Source organism: Pelobates fuscus, chromosome 4 (assembly GCF_036172605.1).
Source record: "Pelobates fuscus isolate aPelFus1 chromosome 4, aPelFus1.pri, whole genome shotgun sequence".
NCBI lineage: Eukaryota > Metazoa > Chordata > Amphibia > Anura > Pelobatidae > Pelobates > Pelobates fuscus.
Genome location: NC_086320.1, coordinates 297,070,729 through 297,084,107, shown reverse-complemented (window position 1 = coordinate 297,084,107; position 13,379 = coordinate 297,070,729). Strand labels below are relative to the sequence as shown.

The 13,379-nt window shown below is 44.0% G+C and overlaps 1 protein-coding gene across 1 annotated transcript in view; it reads left to right on the top strand.

Annotated features, from left to right (window-relative positions):
* The first annotated feature begins 5,266 nt into the window (after positions 1-5,266).
* Positions 5,267-13,379, top strand: part of CMTM6 (CKLF like MARVEL transmembrane domain containing 6) — a 42,590-nt gene continuing 34,477 nt past the window's right edge. The window contains exon 1 of the mRNA XM_063452218.1: positions 5,267-5,572. Coding sequence (XP_063308288.1) covers positions 5,453-5,572 — 120 coding nt within the window. The 5' untranslated portion in view covers positions 5,267-5,452. The remainder of the gene's footprint in view (positions 5,573-13,379) is intronic.

The following is a 13,379-nucleotide window of genomic DNA, read 5'->3' as shown; positions in this document are numbered from 1 at the left end:
TGCGCTGCTTCTCGGACAACATGGCAACGTGCCATATTGTAAACAAGGGACGTTCCTCTTCCCTGGCCATCAAGCGGTTTATGAGGACTCTCACATGGCTAGCTGCAAAACACAGTTTTCTTTTAACTTGCATTCATGTGCCTGGGGTTATCAATATTGTGGCTTATCACTTATCACGGTCTCGGTTTCAGGAGTTCCGGGCAGCACTACCTACAGCTACCCTGATACCAACTACGGTACCACAGTGGCAGGAGATGGTTTGGGACTAAAAGAACTGCTCTATCACGGGCAACAACTCTCGCAACTCGGTCTTTCCGATAACACCAGGAAAGCATATGACAGGGCTTTTCATGTTTTCAATAGATTCTTGCTGGACTTTAATATCACTGACCAATTTTCCATGGAGACCATCATTGCATTCATTTATTTTTGCCACCTTCATCTAACACTATCGTTCAATACCATTAAGTTGTATGTCACAGGTATTCAACATCACATCCTCACCACTTGGCCTAATAGACAACGCTTTCTGTCATCCTACCAAGTTAAAGCCATACGTATTAAAGACTCCACCCTTATACCCTCACCATCTAGACTACCCATCCACGATCTATTGTTTCAGTCACTGTCAAATCTGCTAGACACCTCACCATTCGAAGCCCATACTAAATCGTATAATTAAAACAGCCATCTATTTGGCCTTTTACGGTTTTCTTCAGCCCAAAGAGTTCACCACTACTAACTATAACTCCCCCAACTTCATCACAAGGTCAAATCTGGTGAAGGTACAAGATCCCTATCTGCTATCCCTACACCAGACCAAAACTAGCTCCAAAGGACAAACGGTCACTATCACCTATTACCCCACTAGTAATAAATGGTGTCCGGTGGAAGTTTTCGACAAATTTCTTTCCTTCTGTACAATGGCTCCAACACAACCACTCCTGACCTTACACGGTAATAAGCTCACTATGAGTAAGTTCATGGTGTATGTTAGAATGTTGTTGGTCTGGTTAGGATTGAACCCGGCCAACTACTCTGGTCACTCATTTAGAATAGAAGCCGCCACTACAGCTTCTAAGAAGAATATCCCAGCTCACATCATTAAAATATTAGGCCGATGGAAATCCACGGCGTACACCAGATACATCCCTCAGCCAATACAAGAGGTGCGCCTAGCATTCAAGACTATGAATATATGATATGCTATGATGTATTTGTAGAATGAATAAACTGGTTTATGTCTTTTTTGCCCTCTTTTATTTCAGGCCTACTACCTCGTCAGTTCCGGCACACCACAACTGACATTTCCATTCCCTGTTTGTCTTATGTTACTAATGCTACGGCTTTATGCCGTGACCACAAATATATATATTAAAAAATATAATATATATATTAAAAAACAAGCACGCCCAGGTATGTTAAAATGACAAAGAAATGGAGATTAAAGATACATTGATTCAAATATACAAGTAGTTAAAATACTATAAATTTCTAGTGTCCAGCATTAAGGGTTGATAGTGTCCTCCATAAGCTACCCTGCATAAAGCACTGCTCCAGCTGTACTTGATCTTAGAGCTGTTCTGGTTTCCAACAGGGATCTTTTTAACATACACACAGACTGACTCCCCCCTCACAGACTGTGATCCAGCAGGAAGTTCCTCCCAGCACAGTGCCCCCTCTGGCCGCACGTGGGAATTCCACCAACCTCTGTGCACTGCTGCTGCAGCTTGTGAATGGAAACTCCGTGCTCTCGGCACCCTGCTCGAGGGGATGGGCAGCAAGGGAGCGCTGTCCTCTGAGCTCTTCATGCTTGCCTTCAGTGATGCTGGGAGACAGAATACAATCTCTCTCTGATTCTTGGCATCACTAAGCGGCGAATGCGTGAGCTGAGCAAGAAGATTACAGCTCCTTCGCCACCTCTGTTGACTGCCAGCCCAGCAGCCACATTGGACCCCAGGGGAATAATCCACTGTCTGTCCGTGTATTTCTTGAAGTGTGTTTGTCACTTAGTGAATGTGTGTGTCTGTTAGAGTGTGTCAAATCAGTGAGTATGGGTGTGTCAAATCAGCGTGTGTGTTTATGTCAGTGTGTGTCTGTCAGGGAATGTATGTATGTGTATGTGTATCTGAGAGTGTCTGCCTGTCACTGAATGGGTGAGTCAGTGTGTGTCTGTCAGTCAAAGTGCGTGTTGGTCTTAAAGAGGTGTGACCTTGATAGGAAGCGGTGATGCAAATTTAGATATTTTTTTTTTAATTGTATCTCTCATTTTTCTCCTTTTTAATAATATATATTAAATATTTGGATAATTTTAAATGAAATTATTTTTATATACATATTCTTAATGCATTATTTAAAGGATTTATTTCTTCTTTTATTTTAATATTTTGGTATATTTTTAGTACATCATCATATACACTGCCTATATTATATTTTTTTTACATGTACTTATTACCATCCTGCTTTATCCTTCTTTGTGTATTTGAATATGTGATATCTATATTGGATTTTTCTTAATATTGAAGATGTATTACTATTGGCTTTATTTTTTCTTCTATTTACTAATATCTGCAATATTCCTTCTTATTTTACATATTATATGTCAAGCAAAAGACTGTTCCTAATGGTTTTTGGACTATATTAGAACTAGCATATCGGATGAATCCAAGTGGAACGCATATACTGGAAACGGAAGTGACGCTTTCACCGCCCAGAATGAAATTATGCGTTCCACTGATGGAATGCAAATGCCGAAAGCGGGAGTACCGTTCTGTTCGCCGAAGCAGGGAAAAAGGGCGCCAAATATGAATTATAAAAACGGACATCTACAGAAAGAGACATACAGCAACTGAGGAAGCCTCTAAACGAGGCGAAACGCATTTTGCTACATCAGAGACTATCTCTACTAGTTACCTTCAATTATAAGGTCTTGTTTTTTTACATTTTATATTTATTATGTTTGTGCACTTATTTCAATAAAGCACTTTATATTTATACTTACCTTGGAGAGGATATTGGACTTCTTACCACCTCCTGGCAGTGTAAAGAAGGTAGTGGGAACCTATATCCCACAACGCTGGAACATTGAGCCTCACTTATAGGCTCTCATTTTGTGAGTGATATTCCACCTATATCTTGCACTTATTTAACTGCACAGACAATATTGCACTATTACGTGTTTTATTCTGGTTTATCTCTAGGATTTTAACCTTGTTACTTGTCATAATAAGAAGATACTCCGCCTTACACCGTATGTAATTTCTGTTTGACGTGAGGGTAAAGGGTAACTCACAAAGGTGTATTTGAGTATCTCTTATTATTTATTGTGTATCCCACTGGCAATACTGTACTTTCCCCAAATTTAGATGATAGGGGCAGCACAAATCCAAAAATTCACATCTGATGGCAGACATCTAATGTCCTATTGAAAACAGTATACCTGGTGCTTTGCGATCAGGGCTGGGCAACTGACAAAACCTAGCATCGACCAGAATGCCATTAGGAAATGGAGAGCTACCCTCCAGAGTCTGTTTAGACTGCTAACACAATTGTTTTTTTTGGGGGGGAGTGACTCCACTGAGCAAACCAAACCAGGACGTAACATTATTTGTCTGCTTAAAAAGTGAAGGGGATGTAACAAGGTTAATTTATAAAAGTGTCAGTTTATATTAAAATCTGCACTTTATGGAAAATGAAGAAGAAAAGAAAAAAGGACACACTTTTCACTCATAAAACTTTTCAGCAAGCTAAACTCCTTTAAGAATGTGCATTTAAGGGTTTTTCAAGTGTGTTACAAAGTGTCACAATTGCAGTGGATACAATCCATGTACAATTTGCTTAGTTGTCATTTACAGTCTTTTGATGTACAAAAATCTTGTAATTAAGACAGTATGTTGTGTTTCTCAAGTTTCAATAGTGAGCCAGTAGACTGACCGCAGCGTTGTGACATAGTTCCATTGAATAAGTAGCAACGTTAAAATAATAAAACGTATAGTTTAGAAAGCATAAAGAAAACAAATATTAATGATTATGGATTCCGATCAGCTTTCGGTCACGCCCCGGTTAGGGTCTTTTAAAGGGTAACTATAATTAGCAATATAACCATTACATCCTGCTGTAGTGATTATGATGCCAGTAGTCCAGTGGCTTTGTTGCCGCTACTGGGGCAAACTTTTAAGCAATGATTTCTATGCTTACCTGGTTCCCCACATGGTGCTGAGGGTCCTCCAGAGATGAATTCTGCAGAGGCCTGAAGTCAATCATGCCAGCCATTCATTGGCTGAGAGTGTCACTTGAATGTAATTCTGTGCATAGGAATATACACAGCATGGATATTATCCAGTATCTAGTTCCAGGATGGCTAGTGATACCCCTGTGACACACCGCCAGGGGTGGAATTACACCGCTTGCAGCAGAGGGGTTAAACTCAATATGTGCAGTGCCGGGTTTCAAAGCGAAATGTTGCACATACAGACTCCAGGCGCCATGACCACTTTAAATCACGGATGTGATCATGATGGCAGGACTCTCGAGTGCCAGGAAAACAAACCCATTTCCTGGCCCTGCAGGATCATGCAGTGCCCCCCGCCCTCCATCCCATGTCAAACTCTTCCAGTGCTGATGTCCCTCGGTGCTGGGTAAGGCTCCACCCACGCTCCTTCCGTGGGCATTAGATCTCCCCATAGGAAAGCATTTTTCAATGCTTTCCTATGGGTAAAATCTGACGCTGGAGGTCCGTGAGGACATCCAGCGTCAGATAACGGACCAAAAGTCCGTTATGAATCTGGAAGCGCCCCCAGTGGCTGTCTGTTAGACAGCCACAGAGGGCAGACTTAGAGCTGCAATGTAAACATTAGTTCTCTGTAACTGCAATGTTTTACATTGCAGCACTAAGTGCAATAGGGGCACAGCACCCAGACCACTTCAATTAGCTGGTTTGGGTGCCTGGAGTGTCCCTTTAAGCACCAGATGCAAGAATCACGATTTCAAATATGGTAGTCTCAATGTATTGTTTTCGTTTGCAATATAGTTGTATATAAACCCCTAATGTGTGCAAAAATATCAGGGTAATCAGTTGGGTTTTTTAAAACCCTCTCCCCTTTTACAGGCAGAGGGCTCCTGGCAAGGGGACACCATAGGCGTGTAAAGACATCATTGGTGGCAAATGGAATGATTTGTCTATCTAGCCAACATAGACACAGAAATACAGACATAGAAGAAGGAATGGGTTAAAGCCATGTTACTGGTTACTGTTACTGTCACCGAACCCCACAGTGTCACGCTGCTGAACTAGTTTCACTTTCACGTTGTTGGAATCCATTTTACTGGACGAGGGAGGAGGTGCAGCAGGAAGTGCAATAATTACAAAGAAATTCTCCAAACGGACGCGGAGAAGGGCTGTAAGAAGCAGCTGGACCCCGTTTCTCAGGCGCGGAATAGGACCAGGACCACCATGAGCGAACCCGTGTATCACCAGACGACCGTACCTGCTGGGCAGGATGAGAAGAAGACCACCGGCCTGTGTGGGTCCGATCTGGCTAAACCAATCCTGGCACTGAAAGTCGCGCAGACGGTGAGTGCCCGCCTCGCGATGAGCTCGGCCTTTAACCCTCTGTCGTGGGGGAGAGGGGGTTCATTGGTCACCATGCCTCTGAGATATGAACATGGGGGAGGGGGTAGTGAGTCCTTTAACCCTGTGAAAATAAGTAAAGGGTCTTTAACCTCTGAAATATCACCTGGGGGTAATGAGTCTTTAACGCTTTGTGATATCACAGGGGTAATGAGATTTTACCCTCTATGTCACAGGGGGCTAAAGGGGACGATTAATTCCCATTCCCTGCATTGTAGAGAACAAAGTACTGCTGTATTATCCTATTCCGTAAACAACTCATGGCGATCCGAACTGGGGTGGTAACTTTGGAGTTATGTATAAAGGGCAATTCTGGTGGAACGTTCTAAAAGTAAAAGAGTTATAAAGAACATTCTATTTTCTTCATGGCGACTACTCCACGTTTAGAACTTTGCCCCCGAGTTACACTTTATACACAACCCTCATTGTGATCTGCAGCTTCCCTGTTTCATTTTCTTGTCAATCCCTTTAAAGAACGCTGTATTATATATTAATGTTGTACCAAGTTAGCCAATAAATAGCCACTCTATTTATTTTGCCCTTCTTCACTCACTTTGTCAGAAAGTCACTCGAAACACTTTCTTACAAAATTATACCCATTTTGTCAAGCTAACAAAGGATGAAGCTTGCCTTAAGCTCCACCTTTTGGTCACAAGTGTCAGGTGTAGGAACAATACATTAGACAAAGTAGTCCCTAGTTTGTCGCGCGCGCGTGCGTGTGTTTTTTTTTTTTTAAACATTCAGTTTTTTTTTGTATTTTTCAGGTAATAGGGGGTACAGAAGAGAATGGGTAGGGTGTGGCCCCAACATAAAGCGTTAGACATGCTGCAATGACTGTTTTGACATTCTGTGGTTGGGTACAAACTTAAAGGACCACTATAGTGCCAGGAAAACAAACTCGTTTTCCTGGCACTATAGTGTTAATAGGTCCCCCCCCCCCCCCCCCCCTCCTGTGGGGATCTAGGGGGAGGAAGGGGTTAAACGCTTACCTTTCTCCAGCGCCGGGCTCCCTCGGCGCTGGGGACTCTCCTCCCTTTTCCGACGTCATTTCTCAATGCTTTCCTATGGACGGCAGCATCTTCTCACTGTGAAAATCACAGTGAGAAGCGCCTCTACCGACTGTCAATGAGACAGCCACTAGAGGCTGGATTAACCCTAATGTAAACATAGCAGTTCCTCTGAAACTGTTATGTTTACAGCAGGCAGGGTTAACCCTAGATGGACCTGGCACCCAGACCACTTCATTGAGCTGAAGTGGTCTGGGTGCCTATAGTGGTCCTTTAAAAGATTATGACCTTGTACAGGTTTGAACCTCTGATAGGAGGTGCATCTTCGTTGCGGTCAGACCTTGCACATTGTTGCGAGTGTTCCTAATAGTGATTCGAGGTGTAAGTGGCTCTGTCGAGGAAACTGCTTAGTTGTTGGTATTTTGTTATATAGCTTAATATTTGTGAGCATTTTTGCTGCTTTTATAGTGTACATTTGTCTAAAAAAAATAAGTTGCTTTTTTTTTATTTTCCCATTTGAATTTTTTTTTTTTTTTAATATCAGTTACTAATCTCTTTTGAAATTCTGGTCTTAAAGGAACACTATAGCGTTAGGAATACAAATATAGAAAATGCCGTTTAGGTGACTAGGTCCCTGTTCCGCAGTGAATAAATGTTTAATTAACAATTTTTTTTGCTTACCTTAATCCAGCGCCGGGCTCCCTCGGCACTGGTGACCTCTCCTCCTACATCGACGTCAGTTTCCGAGTGGAGCTGAATGCCCTCGCGCATTCAAACCTGCCCATAGGAAAACGTGAGGACGTCCAGCGTCAAATAAGTGCGATTTACTCTGTGTAAATCGCGGAAACAGCCACTAGAGGCTGGATTAACCCTCAATGTAAACATAGCAGTTTCTCTTAAGATTGCACTGAAATTTCGGCTGCCGAAATTTTCAGGCGAAAATGGGCCTATCCCGTTTCGGCCAAAAACGGGGCAAATTTGCAGAAAGTCCCAAAATTATTTTTTTGTAGTGCATGGTTTAACAGACATGCTTGCATTAACAATTCAGATGATTATATATCACAATGAAAGATCGTAATGATAGCATGAAAAGTCAAGTATACTGCACTTGGGACCGGGGAAGGAAGAGAAAAAAACACTATGGGACAAGGGGAGGGGGGAGAAAATAACACTATGGGACAAGGGGAGGGGGGGAGAAAAGAACACTAAAAAAGAGGGAGGGGAGAGGAACACTAGAGATGGGAGACCACTAAAAGAGAAGGGACGTTTTTCATATTATATTTCGGCCAAGGGCATTCTGAATTTTCGGTTTCGGCTCAGAATTTTCATCTCAGTGCATCCCTAGTTTCTCTGAAACTGCAGTGTTTTCAGCTGCAGGGTTAAAACTAGGGGGACCTGGCACCCAAACCACTTAATTGAGCTGTGATGTTGTGTACCTGGAGAATAGCAAAGAACGGAATGGAGCTTGTCACTTGACGAACATGTAAACATGGTATTCACATTATAATGACAAAACCCTCAAGCGATTTACTTCTGAAAAGGTTTCTATTTTCTAAATAGGAATTGCCAGACCCTGCCCCCTGCATGCCTTGTCAACAATAGCTACAGTTTCCCATAAATATAATTCAGGATTCACATTGCATTTTGTATTAAAGGGGCACTCTAAGCAATGAGGTTGGAATGGTGCCAATATTGCTGTCCAAATTTATAAAGGCCACGTATGGACTGGGATGAGATTTCGGTCCGTGCAGTTTAATGCAGAACAGCCCAATAGGAGAGGCGGGGTCAGAAAGATGGCATGTTAAGTCATCACCAGTGACAAGCATGCCCCCAAAACGGAGTATGTTAGTGTGATTCCTCTCCATGGCATCCCATATGCTTAGCCCTGCTGAAGTGCTTTTGGATGGGGAAAAATGCCCTGTTTTATTTTTTTTTCTTCTGCTCAGCGCATGCAAATTAAATGACATGAATATGCTGCGATTGCGAATGACTTATTTCTAATGTCACCAATAGTGGTATACCAGAGAACAAAAGTGGGACAGGACTAGTAAAGGGTGTTGTGCATGTAATGTTAAATGGGTTTGGTGACTGCTTTTGGGATTGCATGTTTGTAGAGAATGCTAGTTTGTAGTTTACTATGTGTGGGTAGGGGCTGTAGAGTGTGTATATAGAGGACTTAGAAATTGTGTATAGGGGTTGTAGTGTGTGTTTGTGTGTATATGTTTATAGGGTTTGCATCATTTTTTTTTAATTCTTTATTTTTGGTTGTGCAGAATGGTTACAAGATTTCAACGGACGCCACAACAGCGTGTTACAAGCTTATTAAAAGATAAACAGTGGCATGATGATTCGCACATTTTTATATTTTGCATGCTTAGCTAAACAGTTAGTTTGTAAGAGTAGGATAAAATAAAATAAAGATGCTAGCTGCGTTATCGCGCTAGTTCATCTATGCTAAAGACAAGATAGTGTGAACACGTTTCGCGGCATAGCATTATCTAGTTATGAAATAATGCATAGAAACTTTATGCTATGAGTATTTAGGCTATGAGGCATCGTATAATGCATAACAGTGCTAAAGCTTGATAAACAAGCTTAAACGATTGAGTTGTGAAAACAGGTATCGTTATATGTGTCATAAGTTATCAAGCTAAGGTGGTGTAACTCAAATGCGTCAATTCAAGTGCGAGTGTGTAATAGACATACCATCTGAAAGCATTTAGTAGATTCTGCACATTTTTTAAGGTAGTAATCTGGCGGGAATGGCATGCATAAAGAGACAGTTGCTATGAAGAAGCAGTTGCTATGTGAACTATGGTTAACGAGCTAGTTGCCTGTGGTTAAGATATGGTATTGCTTGCTCCACTGCTGCTATGAGTAACTAAAATATAATGAAAATAAAAGTGAGAAGAAAAGCTTTCTCAGGTGTCTATTGAGTGGGTGAAGAGGTTTATATATTAAGCTTTGTCTAGACTCCCTATTGATATGCATGCTATGGCTAGGCATTGTTCTGAGCTGTAGAGAGCATTATCCTGGGGCTTACAGTGTAACCTGTTGCTGCTCTGTAGAGAGTAGGGTATAAGTCCACAGCGAAAAAGGCATTAAGCGTTGCACAGTGGTCTCAGTTCTGTGTGACCCCTGTCTACCTCAGCAACTGCCACTTGCCGAACTGCGGGTCCACTGTCTATTCAGCCAATTCCCAGGGTTGGCAAGTCCACTGAGCTTGTCTGGGAAGCGATGAAATTGTCGGTGGTAAACGCCCCCGGGAGGTAGGTTATGCATGTGTGATTCAGGCTGCTTTGCGGCTGAGAGTTGCGCCTCCCGTCGGCGGTCTGTTCCCATAGCTGCTCCACGTTGCCACGCTGTCGTGTACCCACTGTTCTTCTGCAGCTCCCGTCTGGGGGGTGGCAGTGAGCTCCACCAGGCCTGTGTTTACGGTCGTGGCCCTGTCTCCTCCGTTTGTGTGGCCGGTGCGCCTTAGCTGTCACTGGTCTCCACCGCATCTCATGGGGTTGTGCATAAGCCTTTCGGTGGTTCGAGCTTGAGGTGAGTTGACTTGCTGGTGTGCTGATCTCGGTTTGTCCGCAGGCAGGTTCGGTTTACTTTCAAGCTTTTTCCAGAATGCCATGAACAGCCTGTCGATTCGGACCTCGAGTGGCTCTAGTGGGCCTCGCGTGTTGTAGGCCTGCACGGTGTCCGCCATCTTTACTGAGGCAGCATGGTGGGCTACACGTTGTTGGGTTGCCCCTCCGCCGCAAGGCAGAAGGCAGTGGGTGAGTGCCCGGATATTCCTCACCGGCAGGAGGAGGGGGTTCCCTTCCGCCACTAGATGCTCCATCAGAGCGGTCCGCCGGGGAATCGGCCGCGTCCCCCGTCGGTGCTCACAGGTAGGCCGCAAAGAGGTTTTGGGGTGTAGACTGCCAATCCTTCTCTGGAGCACACCGATATGTGTCCCCAAGGTATACAGGGTTTTCTCTGCTGTCATAGGTTTGGGGTTATCCCAGTTTAACACCCGTTTAGTACATTATTTCAGCGATTGTCTGTGGAGCTCGCTCCAAATGTTGCCATTCAGCTTCGGGTTTGCATCATTTGTGAATCTAGGAGGTGTAGTGTGTGTATCTAGACTCTAGAGGTTGTACTGCACATGTATGTAAAGGTGCGGTTTGTAATGTGTGTAGGGCTAATTTTTTTTTATTTTTTAATTCTTTATTTTTGTTGCGCAGGTGGGTACAGAATTATTGACGAACGCCACAACAGCGTATATGTGCATATCAACAAATTAAACAGTGGCAGCAATACATGCGCATTTTTGTAATTTTTTGGTACAGGCTTATCCCTACGCCATAGATGCGTTCCTAGGTGCGTATTCATGCTTAATAATGGCGTGAGTGTATGTATAGATTGAAAAAAAAATTACTGACTAGACATTTTCGCAGTAAACAAAACTAGTGGGTTTTTACGTAGCTATATAGTATGGTCGCATAGTTGTAATAACAGTTGTATAGCTATCATATCATGAGGATTAACGAGTGAACAAGACATTATGCTGGCAAAGCTGTACTGTATATAAAAATTAAACTTAAGAGCAAAGCATGCATATAGAAATTAGTGATACTGTTTGGTAAAAGTGATATACTGGTATTAACTGCTAAATTAGCCCTCTCGTTTTTGGGTCTGCTAATACTATTGGAACATTGTGGGCATATTCATAGGCAATTATAAGCAAGACCGGAATTCAACTATAGAGATCATAGAAAACTGTAGACACAAAGAAAAAGGCAAAGAAAGTAAAGCCGTGGGGTTTCATAATACTGAAAGTCCATGTTGTTGCTCAGGACCTTCTCCTCTGCTTGGGCGAGGTGTCTCGGCCCCAGTCCATCGTGGTGACCGTAGTCAGCCAACACCTCTTCTGCTTGTTCGCTGGAGTTGTGTGTAGGCCCCTTGGTCTTGTATGGTCCTCGCCTCGTCGGAGGCCTGAGGTGGTACTTCCAGGCCTCTAGGTCCCCAGGCTGACCTCAGTCCCAGTGGGTTTGTGGGCCGTTTAGGACCTATGTGCACTGTTCGTACCCTTCTGCCCTGGTACCTCTTGAGAGCTGATGCCCTTGTGCCGCGAGCTCGGGGTCCTTTGTGGCCCGAGTTCTCCCCTGTCGGGGTTGTGCGGTGGGTTTTGTTCTGTGTTCGCCGTCGCTGAGGTTTTGCCACCCTCCGCCGTTGTGGCTGGCACCTGTGGGGTACATCCCCTCTTGCTCTCGGACCAGGAGGGCCTCCGGTTTGGGAGGATGTGGTTCGGGAGTCTCCAGCCCTGAAAGGCGATGGTCTAGAGCCCCTCTTTGCCGGGGCCACACGCGTTGCGGGCTTCATGTGACTCGGCCCAGCAGCTTGCATGCGGTTGGTTAGTTGGGTCCAAAAGTTCTCAAAGATTACGTCTATCGGATCCTTCTCGGTTTCTCCAGCGCCCGGCTGGGTAGATTGAGGTTTGTCTCGCTGTGTTCGAGCCGCTTTATCCGCCATTTTGGAGGTGCCGCTCCCCACATTGCTTGTATACGTCGCTTGCTGGATCGGGGGTTGTGGGGTGGAAGGCACTCCGCCTGGTGGGGACCGGGATCTCCCCCACCGGTCCATAGGGGGGGGGAAGCCGTACACATTCTTGCGTTGTCGTTTGCGGCTGGCCGCTCGCTGGTTAGGCTCCGCCCCATGTGTGTAGGGATTATAAAGCGCGCGCGTGTGTGTGTATAGGGGGTATAGTGTTTGCATAGGTGATGTAGTGGGTTTATAGGGGTTAAAGCAGGGCTCGGAAAATCCCAGGCGCCATGTCTCTATGGCGACTAGGATTTTAGTCCTGGCACCTGGGATTTGTTGGCTCATTCGGCCCTGAGGTGGTCAGCTGCCTATGAGTAGAGGTGGCCGGCTCATAAAGAGCGTGTGCATGTGGTCGCGGGCGCCTGAGTAAAGGGAGAGCATGTGCGGTCGGTCGGCCAGTTGATAGAGAGAGTGGGGTGTGGATGGAAGCAGTCCTCCAGTGATGCCGGGAGCCAGAATATGAATGAGAAAATAGTGCAGCGCACTCAGACTACAAAAATACAAAAAACAAAGAAGGCTACTAAAATGCCTAACTAAGTATAAATATGGGGATTTGGTTCCACCATATGGCCATATGTTGTTAAGCCCACCACTACTTTCAAAGTACCCCATTATCGGTGGGTCCTACACTACAATGTGGGAGACAAATAAATAGTAATAGTGTCATAAATAAAATAGTGTTAAATACTAGTAAGAGCATAGTGAGTATACAAACAAAAGTGATGAAAGCAATTAAAAGCAGTGTTAAAACTAAATAATTGATGTGTTAGTGCTGAAAAATGAGTATACTCACTAATGCAGATGACTGTGTTCACTGGAAAAAATAATAAAAGTGACTAGACTAATGACAAACTCCTCCTTAATATACACACCTGTGGCCACCTCTAAAGGAGACTCTGAAGCTGGGGGGGCCTGGGCGGGGTGCTTAACCCCTAAGGAATCTGGTCTGGACTCCAAATATAGTATTAACAGAGAAAGGATAGGGGGCACTCCCGAGACCTGAATTTTGCATGAAAGGTGCTGCCGCTGTGACCAAAATTTAATGAATGAGAAAATAGTGCAGCGCACTCAGACTACAAAAATACAAAAAACAAAGAAGGCTACTAAAATGCCTAACTAAGTATAAATATGGGGATTTGGTTCCACCATATGGCCATATGTTG